The sequence below is a fragment of the Aotus nancymaae genome, unplaced genomic scaffold (assembly GCF_030222135.1).
Source record: "Aotus nancymaae isolate 86718 unplaced genomic scaffold, 86718_ANA_hifiasm-v0.15.2.pri h1tg000057l, whole genome shotgun sequence".
NCBI lineage: Eukaryota > Metazoa > Chordata > Mammalia > Primates > Aotidae > Aotus > Aotus nancymaae.
The window spans coordinates 10,801,018-10,825,680 of NW_026988471.1; the positions used below are offsets into that span (position 1 = coordinate 10,801,018).

The 24,663-nt window shown below is 46.6% G+C and overlaps 1 protein-coding gene across 1 annotated transcript; it reads right to left on the minus strand.

Annotated features, from left to right (window-relative positions):
• Positions 1-5,995: 5,995 nt before the first annotated feature.
• On the minus strand, positions 5,996-15,920 carry NTSR2 (neurotensin receptor 2). Its single transcript, XM_012438852.2, has 4 exons — positions 15,232-15,920; positions 9,699-9,972; positions 7,811-7,901; positions 5,996-6,541 (listed from the first exon to the last, which is right to left on the minus strand). The coding sequence occupies exons 1-4, from the start codon at positions 15,853-15,855 to the stop codon at positions 6,343-6,345; spliced, it is 1,188 nt and encodes a 395-aa protein (XP_012294275.2). The 5' UTR covers positions 15,856-15,920; the 3' UTR covers positions 5,996-6,342.
• Between the last annotated feature and the right edge of the window lie 8,743 nt (positions 15,921-24,663).

Here is a 24,663-nt window from a genome sequence, read left to right on the forward strand (position 1 = left end):
TGCACAGCTTACCCTGCAGAATTCCTCACCCTTAATTGGTCCTCTCTGTGTGTGTATGTGTCTTTACCTTTCTTCATGGAATGAAGACAAATCCAGCCAAATTCCATTTTTTCAGTTGGGAAGGTGTGCCCTTGGCCTTGCTTCCTAACTGTTTTGGAGTTGGTGGATTTTCCTTCTCTGCGCCAGGGATCAGGGCTGGTTAGGATGCAGCGCCCCTGAGCCTATCTCTAGACAGGATCCAAATCCGGACATTTGGATCCTGTCAGTGTTATGTACGTCAGCTGGTGGATTGATGTCAGTATTACCAGGTTCTTTCTAAACTGATGTAGAAGAGGGAACTGATGGGGAGGTATAAAACGAGGGTGCAGGTTTCCAACCACTTAAAAGCCTTCATCTACACTTCTGACAGTGGGACGCTAAGCAAATTCCAACTTGTTTTGAGCCTAGAGGTTTGCTGTTTTGAGGAATAGAGCATTTTTTTTAACCACTGGTTGAAAATTCCAGCAGTTTGATAGTTACTAGAAGTTATGGGATTTTTCACTTCCATTCCTTGCTTTTCGTAATGTCATGGGCTCATTCTCCATTGTATGTTTACGGTTGTTCTAATGGAAAGGCTGTGCCAGGGACTTTTAGCCAGATGTCATTTTGAACAGGAAACCCCATTCACGTGCCGCTAACAGTCCACACACAGTCAACTGTGAAACCTCCTATTTCTTCATTTAGGGGGCACTCCAAGACCTGCAAGAATCTTTTCAAGAATATTCAGAGTTGAGACCCTCACTTACCCCAGGACTCTGCTTTATAGTCTCAAGTTCAACCAAATAGAAAGCCCTCAAAACTCAAGTAGTGACCCAAACCGATCAGCAAAACCCAACCTAACTCCAAGGGTTCACAGTGGGCTGGGGCTGTAGGTCAGTGTTTAATGTGTCTTCATGAATATGTGACTATGCACCACTAATATAGTGCCTGCGAGGCCTGGCTTTAGACCTGTTTTCTCTGTTCCTTGCCATCTGGGCTCAGAGATGCTTTTCTGATTTGCCTAGTAGTCAAGGTCAGAGATAGTTCCCAAAGAAAAAAATCACCTGGATGCTTTCAGCAAATTAAGAGCTGCTACAATAACAGAGGAGAAATCACGCTGCAAGAAGCAACGTTTATTATGTAGGAGCTGGCGTTCCCATGACTGGACGTCGCAGTGGAGAGCACTTGGCATTTCAAATCAGGAGACTTGGGTTCATGCTTCTGTTCCTTGGCCAAGTCACCCAGCTCCCCAGAGAGTGTGTTCACTACAAAATGAGCATAGTGAGTAGCAAGCATTTGTGAGCACCCACTCTGTGCCAGGCATTTTACTAGATGACTACATATTCATTATTTTGTTTAATCAACGTAATACTCTGGGGTGGATGTTATTGGGACCATCTTATGGAAGAAGACACTGGGGCTCCAAGAGGTAAAGTGACTCATCTAAGGTGACACAGCTATTAAGTGATAGAACAAACCTAGATTCATGCCTGCATGTGTAATAATATTTCTACTAACATCACAGCTGCTTCCTGTCCTGAGCAATTTACTGCCACTGAATGCCATATATTAGAAGGCACTCTTGGCTCTGTGTACAATCAAAGTCCAGCTCCAATATCCTCTCACTGGGAAACCCAGTTCTTGGGTTGCCTGGAGGTACTCCTGACTGTGGGCATTCATGAAATAAACCACATGATGTGCCATCCAGAGTCTGCGACAGCCCAGTATTAAGGTTTAGAAATCACTTTTAATTTAAGAAATGGCGTGAAACCTCCTAGGTCTGGCTTAAGATTCTGCAGACAGCTTTTGTTGAAGGGAAGACTGGGAACTAAGGGTGCATCCAGTGTTGACAACTTTCATTTCTTTTTCAGTCTCCTTGCTTGGGCAGATTTCCCAGCCCAGAGGGAATTAGCATTTTAATGAACAAAACAGTTGGAAAGGCCAGTGCAGATTGTTAAAGGCCTTCACGTCTAGAGAAGAAACAAGACTTCTTCTATGACTGCATTTGTCGTTTGCCAAATATACTGTCCCAGTTTTCCTCCTCTTTTCTTTCTAAAACTTTGGCAAGGACTCGTTTTTCTCACTTGAGACCATGGGCTACTCTAACTCTAGTTCTTGCTCTATCAAAGGGTCTTTCCCAGGGGTGGGAGTCCAGCCTGCTGAGGAGGGGAGTTTGGGTGGTGTTACAGGTTGAATCGTGTCCTGAAAACGGATATGTAGAAGTCTTAAGCCCAAGTACCTCAGAATGGGACTTTATTTGGAAATAGGGTCATTACTGTTATAATTACTGATGCAACTAGCTAAGATGAAGTCATAGTGGAGTGAAGAGGTCCCACATGGTCATAATCCAGTATGACTAGTGTCCTTCTAAGACCGGGAGAGAGAGACATGGAGGCTCACTATCATGTGACAAGAGAGACAGAGATTAGAGCCATAAATTTATAAGCCAAGGAATGCCAAGGCTTGCTGAGAACCATGGGAAGCTGGAAGAAGCAAGGAAGTTTCCTCCCCTAGAGTCTTACAGTGAGTGTGCCCGCCACCACCTGGATTTCAGAAGGCTCCGGGATTGTGAGAGAATACATTTCTGTTGTTTAAAGACGCGCAGTTCGTGTGACTTTGTTATGGCAGCTGTAAGAAACTAACGCAGGTGCGCAGTGCGTTCTTCACCTTTCAAAGTTTAGCGAAAGCCTCCTAGGATTCTGATACTGATGAAGTCATGGCTCAAAGACAGAAGCCTGATAAAATCAGCACTTTTGGGGTCTCTCTCTTGATCTTACCAAGGCAAGGCAAGGCAAGCAACAAGCAGGCATGCAGCCAAACCAACCACACAAAGAAATACACAATTAACAAATTTTGAATATAGAATTATAATCATAATCTGCATTCAGGAGCCCAGAGAGTCCCTTTATACTCATGACAGCTACTGTTTTTGTGTGTGTGTGTTTTTGCCCCAGAATATGTAAACCAAAAATTTAATAGTGGTTATCAGCATGGTGGGACGATGAGTGATCCTCTTCTTTCTCCCTTTTTACAATTTTGAGTTAATTATAGATTCCCATGCAGTTTTAAGGAAGAATACAAGATTCTGTGCACCTTACTCGCATTTGACATTGATAGGTTTAAGATACAGTATGATTCCATCACTCTAAAAATCCGTCATATCACATGTTGAAAGCAACACCCGCCTCCCTCCAGGGCCCCCTCCCCACATCATAGACACTTGGCAATCACTAATACCTTCCCCATTTCCATAATTTTGACAGCTACTATTTATTGAGTTGTTTTGGTTGTTAGGTAATACCCTAAGGATTTTCTTCAGGATGGCATTTGATTCTTAAAACCCAGCAGGTAGTTGTGATGCTGTCTATTTACAGAAGTGGAAACAAGGCCCAAGGAAGTGAAGGGATTTGCTTAAGTACCCAGCTAATAAGCAACAGAGGCTGGATTCATCCCCTGGCCGGGCTGACCCCAGGCTGCTGGCTCTTTAATCAAGGCTTAGTGCCACCACCCGGGGCAACATTGAGGGGAACTAAATTCCTATCTGCAATGTGTTACCTCAAGATTATGCAAACAATATTATGTCAACACATGCAAGAAAACTGGCTTTGCAGTTCTTTTTTTCTCTATACATTTCTGCAGCTGCTGTGTGCCCCAAATTATTGTGCCGGCATGGTGGGATGAGGAGGACAGACACCAGCACCGTTCTGGGGTCACTCATACCTCTTTAGCAAAGCCCCTACTTTTATTTTTAAGTGCTTCATTCTGACCTTTTATCTGTGTGATTTGTACATAATACACAATTTGTCTTGTCTTTCTTAGTCATATAATCAGAATATGCTTATGTTGCTAAATAAGCCGTATAATTTATATTTGTTCAGGGTGGCCTAATAAATAGGATTTGGTTGACCAAGGGCATTGTGATTTGCTCAGTTTCATAATGTTGGTCCTTGAATCTCTTGTCTTCTATTTTTTTTTTGAGGTAGGATCTCGCTCTGTCACCCAGGCTGGAGTGCAGTGCTGAAATCACAGCTCGCTGCAGTCTCAACTTCCCAGGCTCAGGAGATTCTCCCACCTCAGCCTACTGAGTAGCTGGGACTACAGGTGTGCATCACCACGCCTGGCTAATTTTTTGTATTTTTTATAGAGGCAGGATCTTGCCATGCTGCCCAGGCTGGTCTCAAACTCCTGGCCTCAAGTGATCTGCCTGCTTCATCCTCCCAAAGTGCTGAGACTTCAGGCATGAGCCACGGCCCCGGGCCTGTTGGCATCTTTTGCCATCCATGTCCTGGGCAGCAGCATGATAAAGATGCTGAGCACCAGCTCCCAATTCCCAAGCTTCAGCTCCACTCTTCAAGTTACCAAGTAGCAGAAGAACCTTGCTCAGCTTGGCTTTGCTTCCATTGCCCCAGAGGTGAAATGGTGATGGTAAGAACAGTTTTTACCATGGGGGCTGCTGTGAAGATTAGGCAGCATAAGAGATTTATGTTGTTGGACCAGTGCTTGCAAACGCCCGAATGAAGAGTGTTGCAATGACTCTGTGTGCACACAGAGAGTCCTTTTCTTCTTTAGCAAATTATCTCAAAGTAAATATCCAGAAATTGAACTTCAGGGTCTATGTTTCTGAGCATTTTATGGCTTTCAAAATATATTGCCAATTTGCTTTCCAAGAAGGTTATTCAATTTCCTTTCCGTCTAAGACAAGAGCACACTCATGTCACCCAGTTACTGGCAGCAGTATTTGTTCTGGTCATTGACTTTTTTTGTTAACATATTACCCATAAAATGTGGCGTATTTTTGATTGGGTTGACATTTCTCCAGGAACTATTGAGGCTGAACATGTTTCCTTTTGTGTCTCTTGGCCTTTGGGGTCCTGGTGTTTTGCCTAATGATTTGCATGAAAATTTTGGATAATCTATAAAGTGGCTCATCTATGTTTCTCAATCTCTTCTTTACATTTTCTCTTGTGTCTTACTGTACTTTGCTAACATGTAGCAGAAGAAGTGTGCCGCATTCATATAATCTTCTCTAAGGAACACTACCAGGTTTTACCCGGTTTGGGGCCTAGGATGATGATGATGACAATGAGGACAACTAGCATTTATTGAGCATTTACTGTATGCCAGGCACTGTGGTAGGAGCTTAACATTCTTTATCTTATTTAATTATTATGAGCTTAGTATTATGTGCTACAGATCCGCAATCCCTTATCTGAAACCCTTGGCGCCAGATGTATTTTTCAATTTGGGTTTTCCATATTTTAGAAAAGTGACATGGGATGTATGCCACGTATTATGTAACACCCTTAGCAGGGGCTTCAGAGAATATCCCATATCAAGCACATTACCATTTCTGTAGACACACACACACACCACAAGAGAGATAAATGAAGATTAAAAATTGCTTCAAATTCAGATCCATTTTTGCTGACTTGAATTACTGTTTTTAAATAGCTTAAGAGTTTTTTGCCCCCACCAGTTTCACAGGTGATGCAGACTCAGGGAGTTGAACCTGCCCAGGAGTCGCCTGTTCCCAGTGATGAGGCCAGTGGAACCAACTCTCCTGCCCCACGCCCCGGACCTCGCCAAGCATGCTTCCCAGGCCATCTCATCTGCGTTTGGACTGGGATTCTTGCCTTTCCTGCTTCCCAGATCTCTCTGGAGCTTTGGCTGGGGTGTAAGGATGCCACAGCCACAGCCTTGACCCAGGGGCTCTGAAGCCGAGGCTTGAACGGAGATTGCACCATCACCGGCAGCAGGACCAGGTGAGGTCAGTCTCACCTCTCACAGTGGGTCAGGGTCAACAGCTGCTCCCTGCCTGGGAGAGAATGGAGAATCTTACTACAGCTCAGGCTCTGTGGATTTGTCATTTGGGGAAATTCATAGGACACCTGAGTATAAAACTACAGAAAGTGTCGTGGGCTTTCAGGACAGCAGGAAAGCAGCAGTAAGCCATGCAACAACAATAACAACAGAAATTGTGCCAGCAAAAATTTATTGAGCATCTGCTATGCACCAGGCTCTGTGCTAAGCACTTTAGTCTCAGACAGCACTAAGAGATGGATGCTGTTCTTTTATCTCCACTACACAGATGAGGGAGCCTGAGGCTAGGAGGGGTCACGTGGCTTGCCTGCAGTTGACGGTTCTCAGCAGACCTGGGGTTGACAGAAGTTGCTCTGGCTGCGAAGCTTGAATGGTTAGTGATAAGGTTGCTTGCCTGCTCTGCTAGGTGACTGAGCAGCTGGTCATTCTGCTTGTTCTCTTCATTCTTGTATTACATCCAGGTCGGGGTTTTTGGGGGATCCCCAAAGCCTGAAGCTGTATCCATTAGGGTGGGACTCTGGGGCTTCGGGGGGGTAACCACTCCCTGGGGTGGTGCTCTCCACACAGGGAGCTGAGGGCTTCCAGGAAGAGTTTTCTGAAGGAGGAGGACACAGCGTTATAGAGGAGAGGAGTCACAGCTGAGCTGATGTAGAAAAGTGTGTTGGTCACCATGTAGAAGTAGTGGTAGAAACTGTAGAGTCGGCTGCAAGAGAAACCCGGAAGCTGTTAGAGGACCTGTCACCCCCTCGCAGCGTCCCCGCTTCCTGCTGGAGAATGCCTCTCCTATTTTCTGCTATCAGGAAGCACAATGTTTTGTTTTGTTATGTTTTGTTTTGAGATGGAGTCTTGCTATGTTGCCCAGGCTGGAGTGCAGTGGCGTGGCTCACGGCAACCTCTACCTTCTGAGCTCAAGCAGTTCTCCTGCCTACAGTCCCAAGTAGCTGGGACTACAGGTGCGCACCACCGTGCCCAGCTAATTTTTATATTTTTAGTAGATAAAACGGCGTTTCACCATGCTGGCCAGGCTGGTCTCGAACTCCTGACTTCAGTTGATCCACCCACCTCGGCCTCCCAAACTGCTGGCTCACAGGTGTGAGCCACCGCACCCGGCCAGGAAGCACAATGTGAATTCCACAAGTGTTTCCTCACCAGCGGCTGATGTCCTCCACCCAGCCTCTATGATCTGCCATCCCTGGCTGTGGTTCCCCGTCACCTCATGGTAAGGTGACATTGCTGACTGACGGGCCATCTGTCCCCAGGTGCCCAGGGTTGCTGCATGTGGTCAGGAGATGTGGCTGCGCTAAGAGCCGCAGGTCCTTCTGAGGAGCCGCATTCCTTGCTGCAGGTTCTCTGTAGCAGGAAGCACCTGGCAGGAGTTCGTGTTGCCCGCAGAGTGTAAGGGGCACCAGTGGCACCTGAGGAGGAGGCATCTGTCACATGGCTCTTTCTGCGGAGGCTTCCTGGGACCACTATTTTGGATGTTTGACTCCCACTTACGATTGGGGCACAGTGATTTCCAAAAGGCAGGTTAGGAATTCTCTTGTCTTCTCCAACTGTGTCATAAAAGGGGGTGCATGTCTTGGTCTCTGCTGAGGGGGCTTTTGTTAGCTCATGGAGTCGCAGCTTTGTGTATTCCTCACACTCTCCTTGTAATAGGAGAGGAAGGAGAGAGAGAGGAAGCCTCAGAAGCATAGCCCGTGCTCCCCCTTCCCAGCCTGTAGGCTTCTCTTTCTCCTGTCGTCAGAATCCCCCAGGCCTCTTAAGCCCATGGCCTTACCAGGTCAGGGACAGTGCCCGGTTCCCCATCCCAGCTGGGAGATTTTGAGGAACAGCCTGCTTGGAACCAGGTGGCATGTAGTCCAGAGTTCCAGAGGACCCAGCAATGAAGGGTCCCTCTGGAGAGCAATGGAGACCCCAGGTTCAGCCCAATGGGCCCCCTCCCTGTGTGCTAGGGCCCTTCTGCCACACTCACTCAGTCCACCCGTCATCAGGGACATAGCAGAACATGAGCCTGCGGGCGTGGTACGGCAGCCAGCAGATGACATACACAGCCACGATGGCTCCTGCAGAGCATTGGGGAGGGAGAGAGAGCACCAGGAGAAAGCAAACACATTCTCGGTTACGACATTGCCAAGGGAAGATAATGCCTAAGGAACAGCAGCACTTCCCTCTAACTTGGTCCTGGAGTCAAGTGTTGGAAGGAGGCTTTGAGGTTATCTGATATATCCCTACCTGAATCTCTTCTCAAACCTCGCATTATCCTGTCCTCTGGGTGAATGTCCACTCTGACCATGACCTGGACACAGCATGCTTCTAGGACCTCCTCTTGGCCACCAGAATATATTCCCAACTCAGGGTGAGATTTCCCTACCTGGTTATCTATCTGTGTGTACAACAGAACTTGTGTCTTTCTTGGGCCAGGCATGGTGGCTCATGCCTAGAATCCCAGCACTTTGGGAAGCCGAGGCAGGTGGATCACTCAAGGTCAGGAGTTTGAGACCAGCCTGGCTAACAGGACGAAAATTAGCTGGGCATGGTGGCGGGTGCCTGTAATCCCAGCTACTTGGGAGGCTGAGGCAGGAGAATCGCTTGAACCTGGAAGCAAGAGGTTGCAGTGAGCTGAGACCACACCATTGAGCAAAACTCCATCTAGAAAAAAAAACATTTTGTGTCTTTCTTGTCTGAAAGCTTCTCGCTCGTTTAGTCCTTTCTTTGGTTAATTTACAGCACTGCCATTTATCTGGCACTCAAGCTATAAGCAGAGACTCCTATTTTTCTGTTCCTCTCTGTATCCAGTCTATTAAAGAGTTCCTCCTCAGCATCTCTCCTGTGTGTGTTTTCCCTGTCTCACTGCTACCTCCCTAAGAGGCTCTTACTTCCTCTGTACTGAACTAGGACAAGTCTCCCAACTGCCCACCCCTTCCCTCTCCTGCTTCTAGTCTGCTTCGACTGGCAAAGCTGTCATCTAGGCCAGGGGAGCCCCTGGACCACTGAGCATTGTCAACATAAATGAGAAGCCTGGTAGAAGTGCAGAATCTTGGGCCCCACAGCTTGCATTTTACAACTCTCCAGATCATTCTTACGCATACTGAAGTTTGAGAGGAACTGTTCAGCCCATTTTCCAAAGAGCTGAGTACAATAGTTCTCAAAAGCAAATCTCCACTCATTCGAGGACATCAGCTTTTTCAATGACTGACCATTGTCCATCAAATGAAGTCTGACACGTTGATGTTCTGACTTTGTGTTACTTAGCACATTGCACTTAGCTCTTGCATCTCTGTCCATATACAAGACTGTGACATTGATGACAGCAGACACCCTGTCTTGTACTTGATCCTTCCATACACTAGCTAGTGCCTGGGTTATGGTGGGTGCTTGGAGAGACCTCTGCTTTCCTGTGCCTTTTGGAGTGTCTCTCATAAGGCCAAATTTTTCCAGATACTTACGAAAACAAGAAAGCAAATGGATCAGTTTTGGAGGAGGGAAAGTGGAGTTTGAAGGTAACTGGATTTAGGGACCAAGCCCATCCGAGAGTCCACAATTCACAGCCGCAGTCTTTAACTATGACTGCTCCTTGTGTTCATCCACACAGTCAGACTTACTGAAAGTGGTCCAGTCTCTGTTTGCCTGTGTGTGCTACTCCCTGGAGCAGATCAGAGACTTCATGTACAGAATTCCTATTCTTTCCTTTAATTATCCCACTGAACCCTACAGGAAATCTGTTGGTTCCCCTGAGGCATAAGATAAAGAAAGCCTTGAGAGAGGTAGTGATTGGCTGAGGTCACCTGGCCAGGGATTGGTGGAGGCAGCCCTGGAACTTGGGCCCCTTTCTCCTGGGATGATGTTACAGAGGACTTAACTGAGAACCTGGACGCTGCGCTGGAGGCTGCGGATCCGACTCACGTCTTTGTGTCTCACCAGGCTGACCTGGCCCCCCTGGAAAAAGGTCTTCTTCCATACGATGAAGCTGAGGAGACCCTCCTCACTCAGCAGCTCCAGGCGGCTGGGGGTGGAGCTACCCAGGGCAGAGGTGGACGGCACTTGGGAGCAGAGGGCCAGCAGGTGGTTCACCGTGACCCCGTTCAGGAAAGCAGTTAGTGCCAAGGGGAGCACGAAGGACACCAGCACATTCACCTGTGGAGGTAATGCCAAGGGCTGTGGGGCAGCGCCAAGGCCCTGCGACCCTTGCCATCAGGCTGTGCCCCGGGCCCAGAATCTGTGCCAGCAGGAGAGGCGGCGGAAGGATTAGAAGGTTGAGAAAATTCTCAAAAAGTGAGGAGAGAGAAAAGAAAATTTGGAATTAGTTTAGGATGTTCATAATAGGAGTTCCAGAAAGAAAAAAAAATGGAGAAAACAGAGGGGAGTAATTTTATTTAGAGATGCACTCAAGACAGTTTTTCCAAAGTTGAGGAATCTGAGCATTGAGACTGAAAGGCTGCGTGGGTGCCCAGAAGAATGGATGGAAATAGACTCACAGCAAGTCTCATTTTTATGACATTTAGTACCATGGGTGGAAAGAGAAGACCTTGAAAGCTTAAAAACAGATAAAACAGGTTACATAGATAGGATGGAAAACCAGAATGAGATTTACTTCTTAAAAGCAATGGTGGAAGCTGGAAAATCATGAGTAGTGCTTTATAACTTGTGAGAAAAATGACTTCCATCTTAGAATTTTACACCCAGCCATATTATGACAAATGTGAAGATAAAAGAAAACAATTTTTGACATGCAAATTCTCAAATTTTTTTACCCTCTATGAACCTTTCCTCAGGTCTCAGAAAATTACAAGAACATATGTTCTAGACAAATAAGGTTATAAGCCAATAAAGAGGAAGACCTGTCATTCAAAATGGGGCATCCCACAGAGGACCCACTGAGTGATGGAAGGGAGCTCCCAGGGGGCCCCTGTGCAGATGGAAGGGAGCTACCAGGGGGTCCCTGTGCAGATGAGACTTTCCGGTGGTCCCCCTGTGCACTAGAGAGCAACCAGTGGGACTGGAGCAGAGAGCTCCAGGGAGAACTAAAAAAAGATGAAACTGGTAGGTTATCTGATGGATCTGAACATACTGAAAGGGCATTTATGCTTGTGATAGAGAAGCTGAAAATGAACTACAAATAGGCACATAGAAAACTATGCAAATGAAAAAAAAACACCATACATTATTAACTTCAAAGAAAACAAAAGTCCTTGGATTGGAAAGAAAATGCAACACGTGTCATCTGTGAAGAATGTTTACATAAATACTGAACATAAATTTAACCCAACACAGTGATAGAATTATATTGGAAGGACGATGAGGGTAATGTGTTTTGGGGTGGTGGTGGCAGAGGGCAGGAATCAGAGTGTAGGAGAGTGAAATGCTCATTTTCTATGGGTAGAAGACAGTGGGTACAATTTAAAACTAAGAAACAAGGCTAGTGTGCTCTTTAGAAATATGGAGGCAAAGACGGCAAGAGACAAGAATGCATGGCATTTGCCTCTCAACTAGAGAACTAGAGAAATGAATCAGAGTGTGGAGTACGACAGGGGATTGCTGTTTTCCATCACACATCTTGGGTTATCATCATTTGATATTATTTGACTTAGAAAAATGAATTTATAGAATACCCTGTGTTTTAAATGTTTACTTTTAAAAATTCAAAATCTATGTGTTCCAGGGTTTCTCCTCATCAGTTCTAAGGCTCTCTTCCACCTTTTCCTTAGCAAACATTTTTTTTTTTAAACTGAGTTTTTTTTTGTTGTTGTTGTTTTTGTGGCAAGGTCTCTCTCTGTCACCCAGATTGCAGTGCGGTAGTGGAGTCATAACTTACTGCAACCTCTGCCTCCTGGGCTCAAGTGATCCTCCCACCTGAGCCTCCCGAATAGCTGGGACTACACGCATGTGCCACCACTCTTGGCTATTTTTTTGTAGAGATGGGGGTCTCACTATGCTGCCCTGGCTGGTCTTGAACTCTTGAGCTCAAGCAATCTGCTCACCTCGGCTTCCCAAAGTGCTGGGATTACAGGTGTGAGCCACTGTGCCTGGACTAACTGAACGATATTTAATACCACCTTAAATCAATATGAGCTATCTGAATTGAGTGCTGTGCCTTTTTATGGAGTTATCATTCATGCCTTTTTATCTTAATGCTTGCTCACAAAACAGCAACACTGAGGGAAAAATAAAACACTATGACCACGAATTTAGTTTGCTGAGGAGCCAAACAGGTTTATACCAGTGATGACATACTTAATTGCTATCAAATTGTGGCTTTAATGCCAGTCAAGACAAAGATCAAAAGTAAAATTATATTTAATACGTTAGTAATTAATCTTTGGGAGTCTTAAAATCTTTCTGGGAAAGCTACAGTTTTTCGTACTCCCACCCTGAGGTGGGAGGATCACTTGAGCCCAGGAGGCAGAGGTTGCAGTTAAGTTGTAACTGTGCTATTGCACTCCAGTCTGGGCTCCTCCCAGCTGCTGCCCCGGAGGCCACAGGGACAGCCGCTGTGGGGTTCCTCGTGCCTACCATGCTCTCACACCCCTTTGCTTACTCACGGTTAAACAGCAACTAGTTCAAATTTTTAAAAAATGAACATATATAACTGACTAAAAAGTAGGCCAAGGCGGGCGGATCATGAGGTCAGGAGATCGAGACCATCATGGCTTACATGGTAAAACCCCGTCTCTACTAAAAATACAAAAACTTAGCCTGGCGTGGTGGCACGCGTCTGTAGTCCCAGCTACTCAGGAGGCTGGAGGAGAGCAGAGCAGGCGGTGAGGGAGAGAAGAGAGGATAGGTGGGAAGGCCCCGATTCCACTTCCTGTGAGCCAGGCACTGTACTAGGCTGGGAAGGGAGAGCTGGAGTTAAATCCTTAGGTGGGAAGAAAAGGCAGGAAAGGGAAGAAGGTGAACATTTGTTGAGGACCTGCAATATTCTGGGCAATTCCACATGATCTCATAGAATTATCACAGAGGATGCCAGCAGCCACGTTCTTGCCCTGTGGACAAACCTAGGCATGTGAACCCAACCCACAGACACTCAGAGGCCTCTTTCTGAGTCTGGGAAGAGCAGGAGAGAGAGGGGCTCCTGGGAGCCCTGAGCCTCTAATTCTGACCTGAAGTCTCAGGGCTGCCCCGACATCCTTGCTTCAATTTTTTATTTTGGCTGAAGCTGCCTCCAGTTCTGTTTCCATCATTTGCAACATAGAGTTCTGACTGTACCCTTCTCTAGTCTCTTTTTTCCCCTTTCACAATGGCTAGATTTTTTCATTTCAGAAACTGACTATGAACTTTGAATTTTGAATTTTTATTTTTTGAGACAGGGTCTTGCTGTCACCCCAGCTGGAGTGCAGTGGTGCAATCATGACTCAATGCAACCTTAAACTCCTGGACTCAAGGGATCTTCCCATCTCAGACTCCTCAACAGCTAGGACTACAGGCACACCACCACACCCAGCTAACTTTTTTTATTTTTAGTAGAGACAGAATCTCACTATGTTGCCCAGGCTGGTCTCGAACTCCTGGCCTGAAGTGATCCTCCCGCCTTAGCCTCCCAAAGTGCTGAGATTGTAGGTTTGAGCTACTGCACCGAGGCTTATAAACTTTTAAATGCCAATTTCCATGTAAAATAAGCAAACAAATAAGTACACCTTCCTCAGGCGTTTGGTCCCTTCATCCTTCTCTCCAAGCCAGATGCCACCCACCATACCCCACACCCTCAGGAGACCTGTGTTTGCTTCTAGGTGCCCACTGGAGCCCCAGACCCATGGGAAAATCACTACAGACAGTTGCTTATGGCAGATTCCATGTGATGGGCGAGGGGTCTCTGGGCTGAGCCTGCCAGAAAGGAAGTAGGAGAGGAAGATATTGTTTAAAGAAATAAGAGGTGACAAGTTCAGTGGAGAGAAGGCCCTGATGCCAGGACAGCCACTCCAGAGGCACACTTCTGAAGATGACTCAGTGGCCTTTGTGGATTCCAGGGGTGGGACTCGGGGGCATGCTCAAGATCTGGAAGGATTCTGGCCATGGAGAGTCCCTCTCCACTCCATAATGTTGAGAATGAATGGGGACAAAGCGGCTCCACTGAACACCCATGAAACCTTAAGGCATTGCCTGCTCTGTAGGTTCCTCCTGGTCATGAATGAAAAGCAGGTTGCTGAGTAAACACCTTCCCTGAGGCCCTTTGGTCCTCTACCCCTGCCCAGGGGATGGATGAGCAGACACAAACAAAGGTGGGGCCTTCAGGAATGAGGAGAGAGTACAGGGAGAGAGGGGACTGTAGAGAGGGCTCTTTGATTGTGTGGGCACACTGGGCTTCCATCTGCAGGAGGCAGCTTTACATGAGAAGGAGCCTCACTGGGGATGTGGCACTTGCGCTCTTGAGTCCCCTAAGCAGCCTCCACACCCTCTGTGTGCTCTGATGAATTCGCATAGTAAACTCTCCCACAAACCCTCCTGTGCCAGTGTGCAGAGAAGGGGTCCTGGTTCCATCCTGATTTGTTCCCTTAGGTTTCCTGGAGGCCCAGCAGGGCCTGGGTGCCGGGGTGTGTGTGTGTTGGCGGGGGGGCCCTGTGCTTTCTCAGCCTTTCCCACTTTCCCAGTGTGCTGGACACATGAGATCACAGTCTAATGTCACCAGAGCGAGCGACCAGAGGACACTGACTTGTAGAACAATGCGGAAATGGAGCCAGAACTCAGAAAGGTGAACATCACTTTCAGAAAATGCATTGTGAAGTGCTGCAAAGGCATCACATGCTGAGAGAACTCGGAAGACGGGAGAGAGCCTTGGAACTGGGGAGGAGGTGAGAGCAGAGCTGCACTTTAGGGAATAAGAAGGGTTGGAATCAAAAGCAGCAGAATGAGCTTTTGACTTAGAAGCCAGAGGGCTTCTAAGGGCATGGTGGGGAGTTCCGGGAAAGGGGGAGCAAGAGGTGTCGGGGGACAAGTGGCCTGGGGGAAGCCAGGCTGCCCCAGAGAAGGAAACGGGAAATGAGGTTAGAAGCCTGATCAGGCCTCTGGAAGAGGCCATGAGTGCCTTCCCGTCCCCACCCTACCTCCTGGGAGGTCCTCTGCAGAGCCGTCTGGGGGCTCGTTTGAACACAAACTTCGGCTACTGAGGCAGAAACCCGGGTGGGTCATGGACTCGGTATTTTCATAGCCTCCGCAGGCGACTTTACGCCCAGTAACGTCTGAGCACCACTCTCGCAAGAGTGGGAACACTGACTTTGGAGTTAATTTTAAATTCAAATCTGAAGTTCTCTCATTGCTTCACTCTGGCCACGCCTCTCTCCGTCTAGTAAAATGGGACGGAGAAACGAGACCCAACTTTCTGGGTGGTGGCGAGCATGAGTCGAAAATGTCTGCTCCCGGGGAAGTACCCTCCTCCCAGCGCCCGCCCCCAACTCTTACCTGGATGAAGACTTGGAGCGCGGTGCGGCTCACCACCACGGTGCACACACGCGAGGCGGGCTCCGGCTCCCCGCTCGCCGTCTCCAGCTCGTGCTTCTGCCCCATGATGACGGCCATGGGCAGGGCGAGGCCTAGCGAGGCGGCCCACAAGAGCGCCACCAGCCGCCGGGTCCGGCGCGGCGTCAGCAGGCTGCGGGCGCGCAGGGGCTGGCACACGGCCAGGCAGCGCTCGGCGCTCAGGCCGGCCACGCTCAGCACCGTGGTGTAGGCGCACAGCTCGCGCACGAAGTAGTAGCCGCGGCAGCCCAGGTCGCCAAAGACCCAGGGGTAGTGGAACCACACGAAGCTGTAGAGCTCGACTGGCACGCCGACCAGCAGCAGCAGCAGGCCCGAGAGCGCCAGGCTGAGCACGTGGTAGCGCAGGCGCCCCGCGCGGCCGGCCCGCGCCTTCAGCACCACGTGCACGGACAGCGCATTGCCCGCCGCGCCCAGCGCCCAGATGAGCGCGTAGAGCGCGGTGAACAGCACCTTGGCCCAGAGGCGCGTGTCCACGCCCAGCCGGGCGTCCAGACTCAGCCCCGGGTTGGGGCTGGGCCGCGGGGGCCGCAGGCTGCTGGTCTCCATCCTGCTCCCGCGGCCGGCGCTCCCTCCCTCTCACTGCCCGGAGTCTGGGCGAGCAGCCTGGTTAGCGAGCACCTCCTCTTCTCTGGGAACCTCCAGAACTGGGAGGACACCCCCCCGAAAGGGTGTCCCTGAGCCAACGTGGGACCGCGAGTGCCAGCCCGTTAGCGTCGGTCACACGTCTCCCTTCAGTTCAACTCAAGGAAGCGCGTGCTGGTGGAAAGGGGGCTCCTTTGGGGGCTGATAGTCACGAGTTGGGCCGGACTCCACCAATTCCCAACTTTGTGATCTTGGGCAAGTGTTTTAACCTCTTTGAACCTGGTTTTGCAACCTTATTAGTGACACTGCAGAATTTCTGGGAAGATGAAATGAGCGAATGTGTGTGGAAGTCTCTACCTGCAACGGAAATAGACATGATGCTTTCGTCTTGCGCCTTGGCTCTTGGGTTGCTGTGTGTGTGTGCAGCCCAGGAAAGGACTTGGGAAAGACTTTCCCAGCACTTCAGCGTTTTGTGAATGTTACGGTTCTTGCTAAAGGGCTGTTCCAATGCCACCCTAAGAGCCCCAGGAAGCGCCTTTGTCACTGAGAATACACCTTCATGGTGCCACACTTTCCCAGTCCTTTGAGAATGGCATCCTCATGGAACTAGAGGATGAAGTGAGAAGTGTTTTTAGCGTGTTTTAAAACCTTTCACTTTTCTAAATTCATGCAGAACACCAGAACTTCAGAGCTGAAAATCCCAGAGGCCTTCTCATCGCATCCAAGAACCCCTGGGATTTACTGAGGGGCAGAATTGAAATTAGAACCCAGTGATCCTGACTTTTGTCTTCAGCAAAGTTGTTATGGCCCAGCGACAATCAGTTTACTCTTCCATGTGGGTATATAATCATATCTACATTGAAATTGAGATTATGTAAATATACTTTTCCTCTGCACAATAAATTTATTGAAATTATAAGCATTTATTGAATGACAAGAATCACTGACAACCAGGGCTGGATTCGTTGGCATGTGACTGTGTTTTTGCACGGGGTCCGATGCTTGAAAGGGCCTTGTCCTGAGTCAAATGTCATCTGAGAATTCTTCGTAATTTTTGAACAAGGAACTCTGTGATTTCATTTTGTATAGAGTCTTGCAAATTATGTAGCCAGTTGTAACTACAAATGAGAACATCCCACAAGGAAAGTAAATTGAGCAGAAGCAGATAGACATGTATTTAATCTAATGTGTTTTGCAATTGAAGAACAAAGAAAGGAAGAGGGCTTTCTTTGTAAGGATGTGTGATTTTTTAAAATGGTTTACAACTCCTTCCTAAATGGTATTTTGAAGTTTTAATTGTATTTATTATTTATTTTGAGACAGAGTCTCACTCTGTTGCCCAGGCTGGAGTGCAGTGGCACAATTTCCATTTACTGCAACCTCTGCCTTGAGGGTTCAAGTGATTCTTGTGTCTCAGCCACTCGAGTAGCTGGGATTACAGGTGTGTACCACTATGACCGGCTATTTTTTTTTTTTTTGTATTTTTGGTAGAGACAGGGTTTCACCATGTTGGCCAGGCTGGTCTCAAACTCCTGGCCTCAAGCAATCCACCTGCCTCAGCCTCCCAAGTGCTGGGATTACAGGTGTGAGCCACTATGCCTAGCCCTGAAGTTTTAATTTTAAAAGAAAGGCCCACTTAATTTCTTGTGATCTCAAGGAAATTAAGAGATGAATCAAGGCACTAAAACAACAGGAGGGATGATGAAATTGCCAGGCAGCAGAGAAGCTGTGGTGACACACAGTGCTCGTTTCTCTGAAATCATCTCTTAGAATAATTTTATACAGCATTTCACAGCTTTAAAAGCTTTTAATGAGTTAATAAATTGCTACAGATCTAACTGTTCTTTCTATACAGAAGTCTCAGTATATGGTGTGAAATCTGGGACAAAATTAAAAATGTTTGTCACAACCACTGCCCAGCTCTGTCCCCATTTCAGCTTTGATTGTGTTCCGCCCAAAGACCCCTCACAGGAGAGAGAGAAGCCCATGTGAGCAGGCAGCAGAGAAGTTCGTGTATAATATACGACGTTTGGGGTTGAGAAATTATTTCAGAATAAGTTCTTTAATATCAAGCAATATTTGCCTTTCCTGTCTGCTTCCTCCTTTCTGTTACTCTAAGTAATGGAGTATATCATGCTTCTCTCCTTTTGCTTTTGTGCCAGAAACTCAAAGTTAAATGTCATATTTACTCTGGTATCCTAAGGGTTAACATTTATGCTTTTTCTTCCTCACATGCATAAATCACTTCTGCTGCATATTGAAGTACAGTGGTCATTTCAAAGGAAAGCATTTGCACTTGTCTGAGTCACAAGATGAACTTGCTGCTTTTTCCTTGGAATACTATTTTTACTTGAAAGTATGGCTGCCAAACTATGGTTACTTAGACCTGGGTATTTGGCAGCTACTTTCTTTAAAATGAAGTAAGCCTGGCACTCAGGGAAACAGAACATATTTTGGTAAATAAATTTATAACATTTGAGCTTGCAAAAAAATTAGAATTTTGGACCATTGTATCTGCCATTAGGAACTTGACAATTTCCCAACTTCCAAAGACTTTACTAATGGTATCAACGGTGATATTAAAGAATGTGATTTTTGAATAATGAAATGTATCCAATGCAGTTGGATGATCTGCATGGCTACCAGATGAACCAGTATTTTACAAATAACCAATCCATAAGGGTATAAAATTGTGCACAAGTAAAAGATCCATTCAAAATGGAAAGTAGACCAATGGATTTTAATGTAACTGATAGTGAAAAATTCATCAGTATAGTTTTAGTTTCTATATTGTAACAACCTTTAAGAAGCCACAATTTGGTGTAATATCAAAGAAGAATATCCACAATTATCTGAAAGATTATTCAATTATCCCCCCTCTTTTTCAATTATATGTCTATGTGAAATTGACTTTTCTTCACATACAAGCTGACTTTTCCTCATATATGTCAACCAAAGCAAAATATTAGAACAGATTGAATGCAGAAGCAGGGGATCAGTTGTCTTTAGTTTAGCCAGACATTAATGAGATTTGCAAAAATATGAAGCAAGGCTGGATGTGGTGACTCACGCCTGTAATCCTAGCACTTTGGGAGGCCAACATGGGCGGGTCACAAGGTCAGGAGTTTGAGACCAGCTAGGCCAACATGGTGAAACCCCGTCTCTACTAAAAAATACAAAAATTAGCCGGGTGTGGTGGCGGGTGCCTGTAATCCCAGCTACTTGGGAGGCCGAGGCAGAAGAATCACTTGAACCCAGGAAGTGTAGGTTGTAGTGAGCTAAGACCGTGCTGTTGCATTCTAGCCTGGGCAACAGAACGAGACACCAACCCCCCACCCCCGCCAAAAAAAAGAAGCAATACGATGCTATTTTTTTTTAACTTGGAAAGGTGGTTATTTTTAATAAAAATGGGTTCGTTAGCATGTAATGGGTATATTATGTTTTAATGAATTAAAAATTATATATTTAAATTTTTTCTCAGTTTTAATTTTTAAAAGTATAGTATTTTTGTCTCAGGACCCTTTTACACTCTTAAAAATGACTGAGGACTCAAAAGAACTTTTGTTTATGGGGGTTATATCTACCAATATTTACAGTGTTAAAAGTAAAGCTAAAAACTAAAACTAAAAAAATTTGAAAACTGTGAGATTAAACTTGTTTTCACATCAAGTTTAAGGATTCCATATGGATGAATGTTAAACAAATTTTTTGAACCAAATAACCAGTACCAATACATTTTTTTTTTTTTTTTTTGAGACGGAGATTCACTCTTGTTACCCAGGTTGGAGTGCAATGGCATGATCTCGGCTCACCGCAACCTCCGCCTCCTGGGTTCAGGCAATTCTCCTGCCTCAGCCTCCTGAGTAGCAGGGATTACAGGCACGCGCCACCATGCCCAGCTAATTTTTGTATCTTTAGTAGAGACGGGGTTTCACCATGTTGACCAAGATGGTCTCGATCTCTTGACCTCGTGATCCACCCGCCTCGGCCTCCCAAACCAATACATTCTTAACTTTTTAATGGGTGTATTAGTTTGTTTTCTTGCTGCTAATACAGACATACCTGAGACTGTGTAATTTATAAAGAAAAGAGGTTTAATGGACTCACAGTTCCACATGGCTGGGGAGACCTCACAATTGTGGTGGAAGAGGCTTACATGGTGGCAGACAAGAGAGAACGAGAGCCAAGCGAAAGGGGAAACCCCTTATAAAACTATCAGAGCTCTCGAGACTTACTCACTACCATGAGAACAGTATGGGAGAAACCACCCCCATGATTCAATTATCTCCCACCAGGTCTCTCCCACAACACATGGGAATTATAGGAGCTATAATTCAAGATAAGATGTGGGTGAAGACACAGCCAGACTATGTCAATGGGTTTCATGTAGCTCAATAAGGCCTGTAGGGAAAACGTAGGTTTCTGCTTCTCTTTGGAAGAATTCCCCAAGTGCTTAGCCTCCCACGCTCTCAGTGGGGATGATACTGGGCTTGCAGTCAGAAGAGTCACGGACAAGTCTTGGCTCTGCTGTTCCTTCATCTTAAGGCTTGTGTAAGTCATGCAGCTTTTCTCAGCCTCGGTTTACTCATCTGAAAAGGAGGGGTGATAAGACTACTACCTGTTTTTCATGCCTCATTGAGTTAGAGCACTGAGCAGATAAGAATCACAGTGACTGCTGTAATCCCAGCACATTGGCAGGCTGAGCCAGGTGGATCACCTGAGGTCAGGAGTTCAAGACCAGGCTGGCCTATATGGCAAAACTTTGCCTCTGCTGAAAACTGCAAAAATTAGCCAGGCATGGTGGCGCACACCTGTTATCCCAGCTACTCAGGAGACTGAGGCACAAGAATCACTTGAATCCAGGAGGTGGAGGTTTTGGTGAGCCAAGATCACATCGCTGCACTCCAGCCTGGGTAACAGAGCGAGACTCTGTCTCAAAAAAAAAAAAAAAAAAAACAATCACAGGGACTGAAGCTCCTTGGCTGTTACTTCAGGGAGTCACACCTTTAATGCCTACACAGGAGGAGAACCCAAAGATAAAGGGGATAGTCTCTGGTCTTATGTGCAGCACTGTTGGGGGTGGCTCCGTTTTCCAGAAGGGAGCATCAAAGACAAGACAGGTATTGACACCTTCTTGGGGCAGCTCTAGGTAAGCATTCTCTATCATGTAGAAAGAGCAGAATTTTCTTTGTATCTTCTGCAAGTGCTCCTCTCCGGCCAGGTCAGGGGAGGACTGGGAAACGTAGTGAATGTGGAAGTGAAGGAATTCAGCACAGGGAGTCCCCTAAGCAGCATGTGCAGAAGGCTGAGAATTTCTGTCTTCACCAGGGGATCAGGGCACAATGACTGCCATGCTCCCTGTTTGTAAATCTCATTCATGGTCACAGGAACTTGAAGCCCTTCACAGAGAGTATATCCACGCACAGATGCTGTGGCCTGGCTCTTGCTTCCACAATACTTGTCAGAGCCTAACGTTGCCTCTGAATAAGAATAAAACATCATTTGTGTTGCACTGATTTCAGCCTGTATTGGAAGACTGATTCTTGATATTTGCCACTTTGTATGTAGAGTCAAAATCTTGGCTTTCCTGTCCAACTGCTGAGCAGACAGCTACCTTCCTCTATTTCTAATTCAGCAGAGAGCGATTAGAGCTACTCAGTGCTGGACAACTCTAACAGGTGTGGGAAGTTATGGAGAGCAGCCGTTCTGAGTCAAGGGATGGAGAGCTGCTCTATTTGGGGCTGTCTGGGCAACAGCGTCAAGTATTAAGGCTTTCTGGCTGGCCAGGGGTTGGGGCCATGACCCTGGGTTTCCTATTTGCTTTATGTGCTCTGGGTCCTGGCCTTATTGTATTTTAACATGTCAGCTTTCATTAAAAGGACCTGTTCTATGGATTGTGTCCCCCAAATTCGTACATTAAAGCCCAGACTCCCAATGTGACTGTATTTGGAGTAAGGGAGTAATTAAGGTTAAATGATGTTGTAAGGGTGGGGCCCTGATCCCACAGGATTACTCTTCTTAAAAAGGAGACACCAGAGAGCATTCTCTCCCTCCCTCCTCCCCTCTTCTTCATGTGAGGACATACTGAGGAGTCAGCCCCAGGAAAAGGGCCCTCACCAGCACCCCACCTGCTAGCACCTTACCCCTGAACTTCCAGCCTCTAGAGCAGTGAGAAAATAAATTTCTATTATGGCAGCCTGAACTGCCTATGACAACTTCTAATCCCTGTGCAGCTTTTGGTCCTCATGCCAACATGTGGACTGGAGAGAATATTGAAAAACGCAGAGTTCACTCCCTCTTTTCCTCACTCCAGGATTGAGTCACAGAAGGATTTTCTGACTGAGAGAAGCAGCGTTTACCTTCATGGGAACAAGAGACGTGAGTGTGTGTGTGTGTGTGTGTGTGTGTGTGTATGTGGGTGTCTGAGAGAGAGAAAGAGAGAGAGACAGAGAGAGAGAGAGAGAGAGAGAGAGAGAGATTGTCCCTTGATTTTTGCCTTTCTTGATAAGCTCTGGCCTCCACTGAGCTTGGCTGGTAGTTGAAGGTTAGTGAGAAGAGACAGAGTTCCAGTGTTTGCTCCTCTGACTGGGTCCCTCCATGCTGATTGCCATGGGTCAGCCAACACCCTTGACGCCCAAAGGCTGCAGGGTGATCCTCTCCTCCAGCCACTCTCTTGGTGCATTAGTTTTCTAGGGCTGCTGTAGCAAAATTGCTGCAAACTTAGTGGCTTAAAACAATACACACTTATCACCTGATAGTTGAGTAGGGTAGAAGTGCAACCCAGGTTTCACTGGGCTAAAGCTCAGATGCTGGAAGGATGCATTGCCTTCTGGAAGCTCTAGGGGAGAATCCATTTCTTGCCTTCTCTGCTCCTAGAGGCCACCTGCATTCCTTGGCTCGAGGCACCTCCTCCATCTTCACAGCCAGCAGCATCAGGTTGAGTCCCTCTCACGCAGCATCTCTGGGCTCTCTTCTGCCTCTCTCTTCCTCTTTTAAGAACCCTCATGATTGTATTGAGCCCACCAAGGTAAACACAGCAAGGAGAGAGGCTGGGATGCGAGTGAGAGATGCCAGGTGTGCGTCAAGCTCTGTGGTAGTGAAGACAGGTAGGAGAAGAGAGGCTAGGGTAATTTGTTTGGTTACTGTTTAAGGATAATCCAGAACTATCTTCCTATTTTAAGAGCAGCTGACCAGCAACCTTAACACCATCTGCCAAATGAATTCTCCTTTGCCATGGCATGTGGTGGAAGATGTAACACCACCCACGTGAGGTAACGTAGTCACAGGTTCTGGAGGCCAGGATGTGTGTAACCTGAGGAGTGTTCTCTTGCCTCCCCGACCTGGGCTCAGGTCATTGTTCCACCTCCTTTTTTCTCTACCCCAGGGTGGCAATGGCCCCTCCTCTTGCAGGCCCAGGTCATGTCACCCCCGACCCTCCACCCTGCTGGTCTTTCTCAACCCTGTTCACATCCTTGTAAACAGTCTCATTATTAAACCTCAAGCACCTGGCTCAAGCATCCCATCTGTTTCTGCTGGGACCCTGGACTAATCTAATGTATGTGCATGGGTGTGTGTGTGTGTGATCATGAATGTGTGTGTGAGATTATAGATATATGTGTGTGGTTGTTGTATGAACATGGATGTGTGTGATCATAGGTGTGTGTGTGGGTGTCTGTGTGATACTGGGTGTGTGTATGATCATGGGTATGTATGATCATAGATGTATATGTATATGTGATCATGGGTATGTGTGATCATAAGTGTGTTTGTGTGTGTGATCATGAGTGTTTGTGGTTGTGTATGTATGTGATCATGGCTGTGTGTAATCTTAGGTATGTATGACTATGTGTATGATCAATGGTGTGTATGAGTGTGTGATCATGGCTGTGTGTGATCATGTGTGCATGTGAATGTATGTATGAGTATAAATGTGTAGATATTTGAATGATCCTGATCAATTGAAATAGGTAAGATGAAACTGGTGAAAAAGTCACTTATTTTTCCCAAAATATCCCTCACTAAAGTAAGAGCATGTTCTAATTCCCACAAAATTACTCAGGCCACCTGAATGTTTTCCTCATTGTCTACTTTTACAGCCTGGCTCTCTGGTTTGCCCCTTGTTTTCTAGATGCACAGTCCCATGACCTGGGGCACACTGTGGAATAGTCAGGATTTGAATGAAACACTGTCCCTCTCCCTATCCATTTCCCACAAGAAAATACTGAGACAAGCAGGCATTTTGATACTTTTGCTTGCAAAGGAAAATGATCTAGCAATATATTCCATGGGAGTGGACAATGTCTAGCCCCTGTGCCCATAACATAGCCTATTATTGCTTTATAAATTATAACTACTAGCAATTTTGAACCTGGAAAACTTCAGTTTTCCATCAGGCACATAGGAGCTTAGAAGTAATCATTCTTTCCTAACAACAATTTAAAAGCTGAACAAACTGAAAAATCAACAGTTCTTAGATCTGGCAGAGAAGCAAGGTCACAGGGCAAACTGCTGCCCCCAAAGCTGGAGAGACCAATGGGCACATATAAGAATCATACCTTTCCGGAGCCAAAACCCGTAAGTGGAAACCTCCACAGGAACCAGTGCGCAGGTAGGAGAACCTAAATTTTGATTGCTAGAGGCTCAGTATGAAAGAGTCTGAGAGTTAAAATCTCCAGGGGAACTAGTCACAATGGAGGGTGGGCACATGCTTCGGTGAGTTTTACCTCCAGGATCTCAACTGGACTCTCAAAGTGAGTATCAGAGAAAAAGCCC

What these genes read in the sequence shown, in the direction of transcription:
- NTSR2 (XM_012438852.2), bottom strand. Translation starts at nt 15,855, where the DNA reads ATGGAGACCAGCAGCCTGCGGCCCCCGCGGCCCAGCCCCAACCCGGGG. An exon ending in GCGCAGCGTCCAGGTTCTCA is followed by an intron (nt 7,902 to 9,698) that starts GTTAAGTCCTCT and finishes AATGCTCTGCAG; the next exon opens with GAGCCATCGTGGCTGTGTAT. An exon ending in CCTGATGACGGGTGGACTGA is followed by an intron (nt 6,542 to 7,810) that starts GTGAGTGTGGCA and finishes TTTCTCTTGCAG; the next exon opens with CCGACTCTACAGTTTCTACC.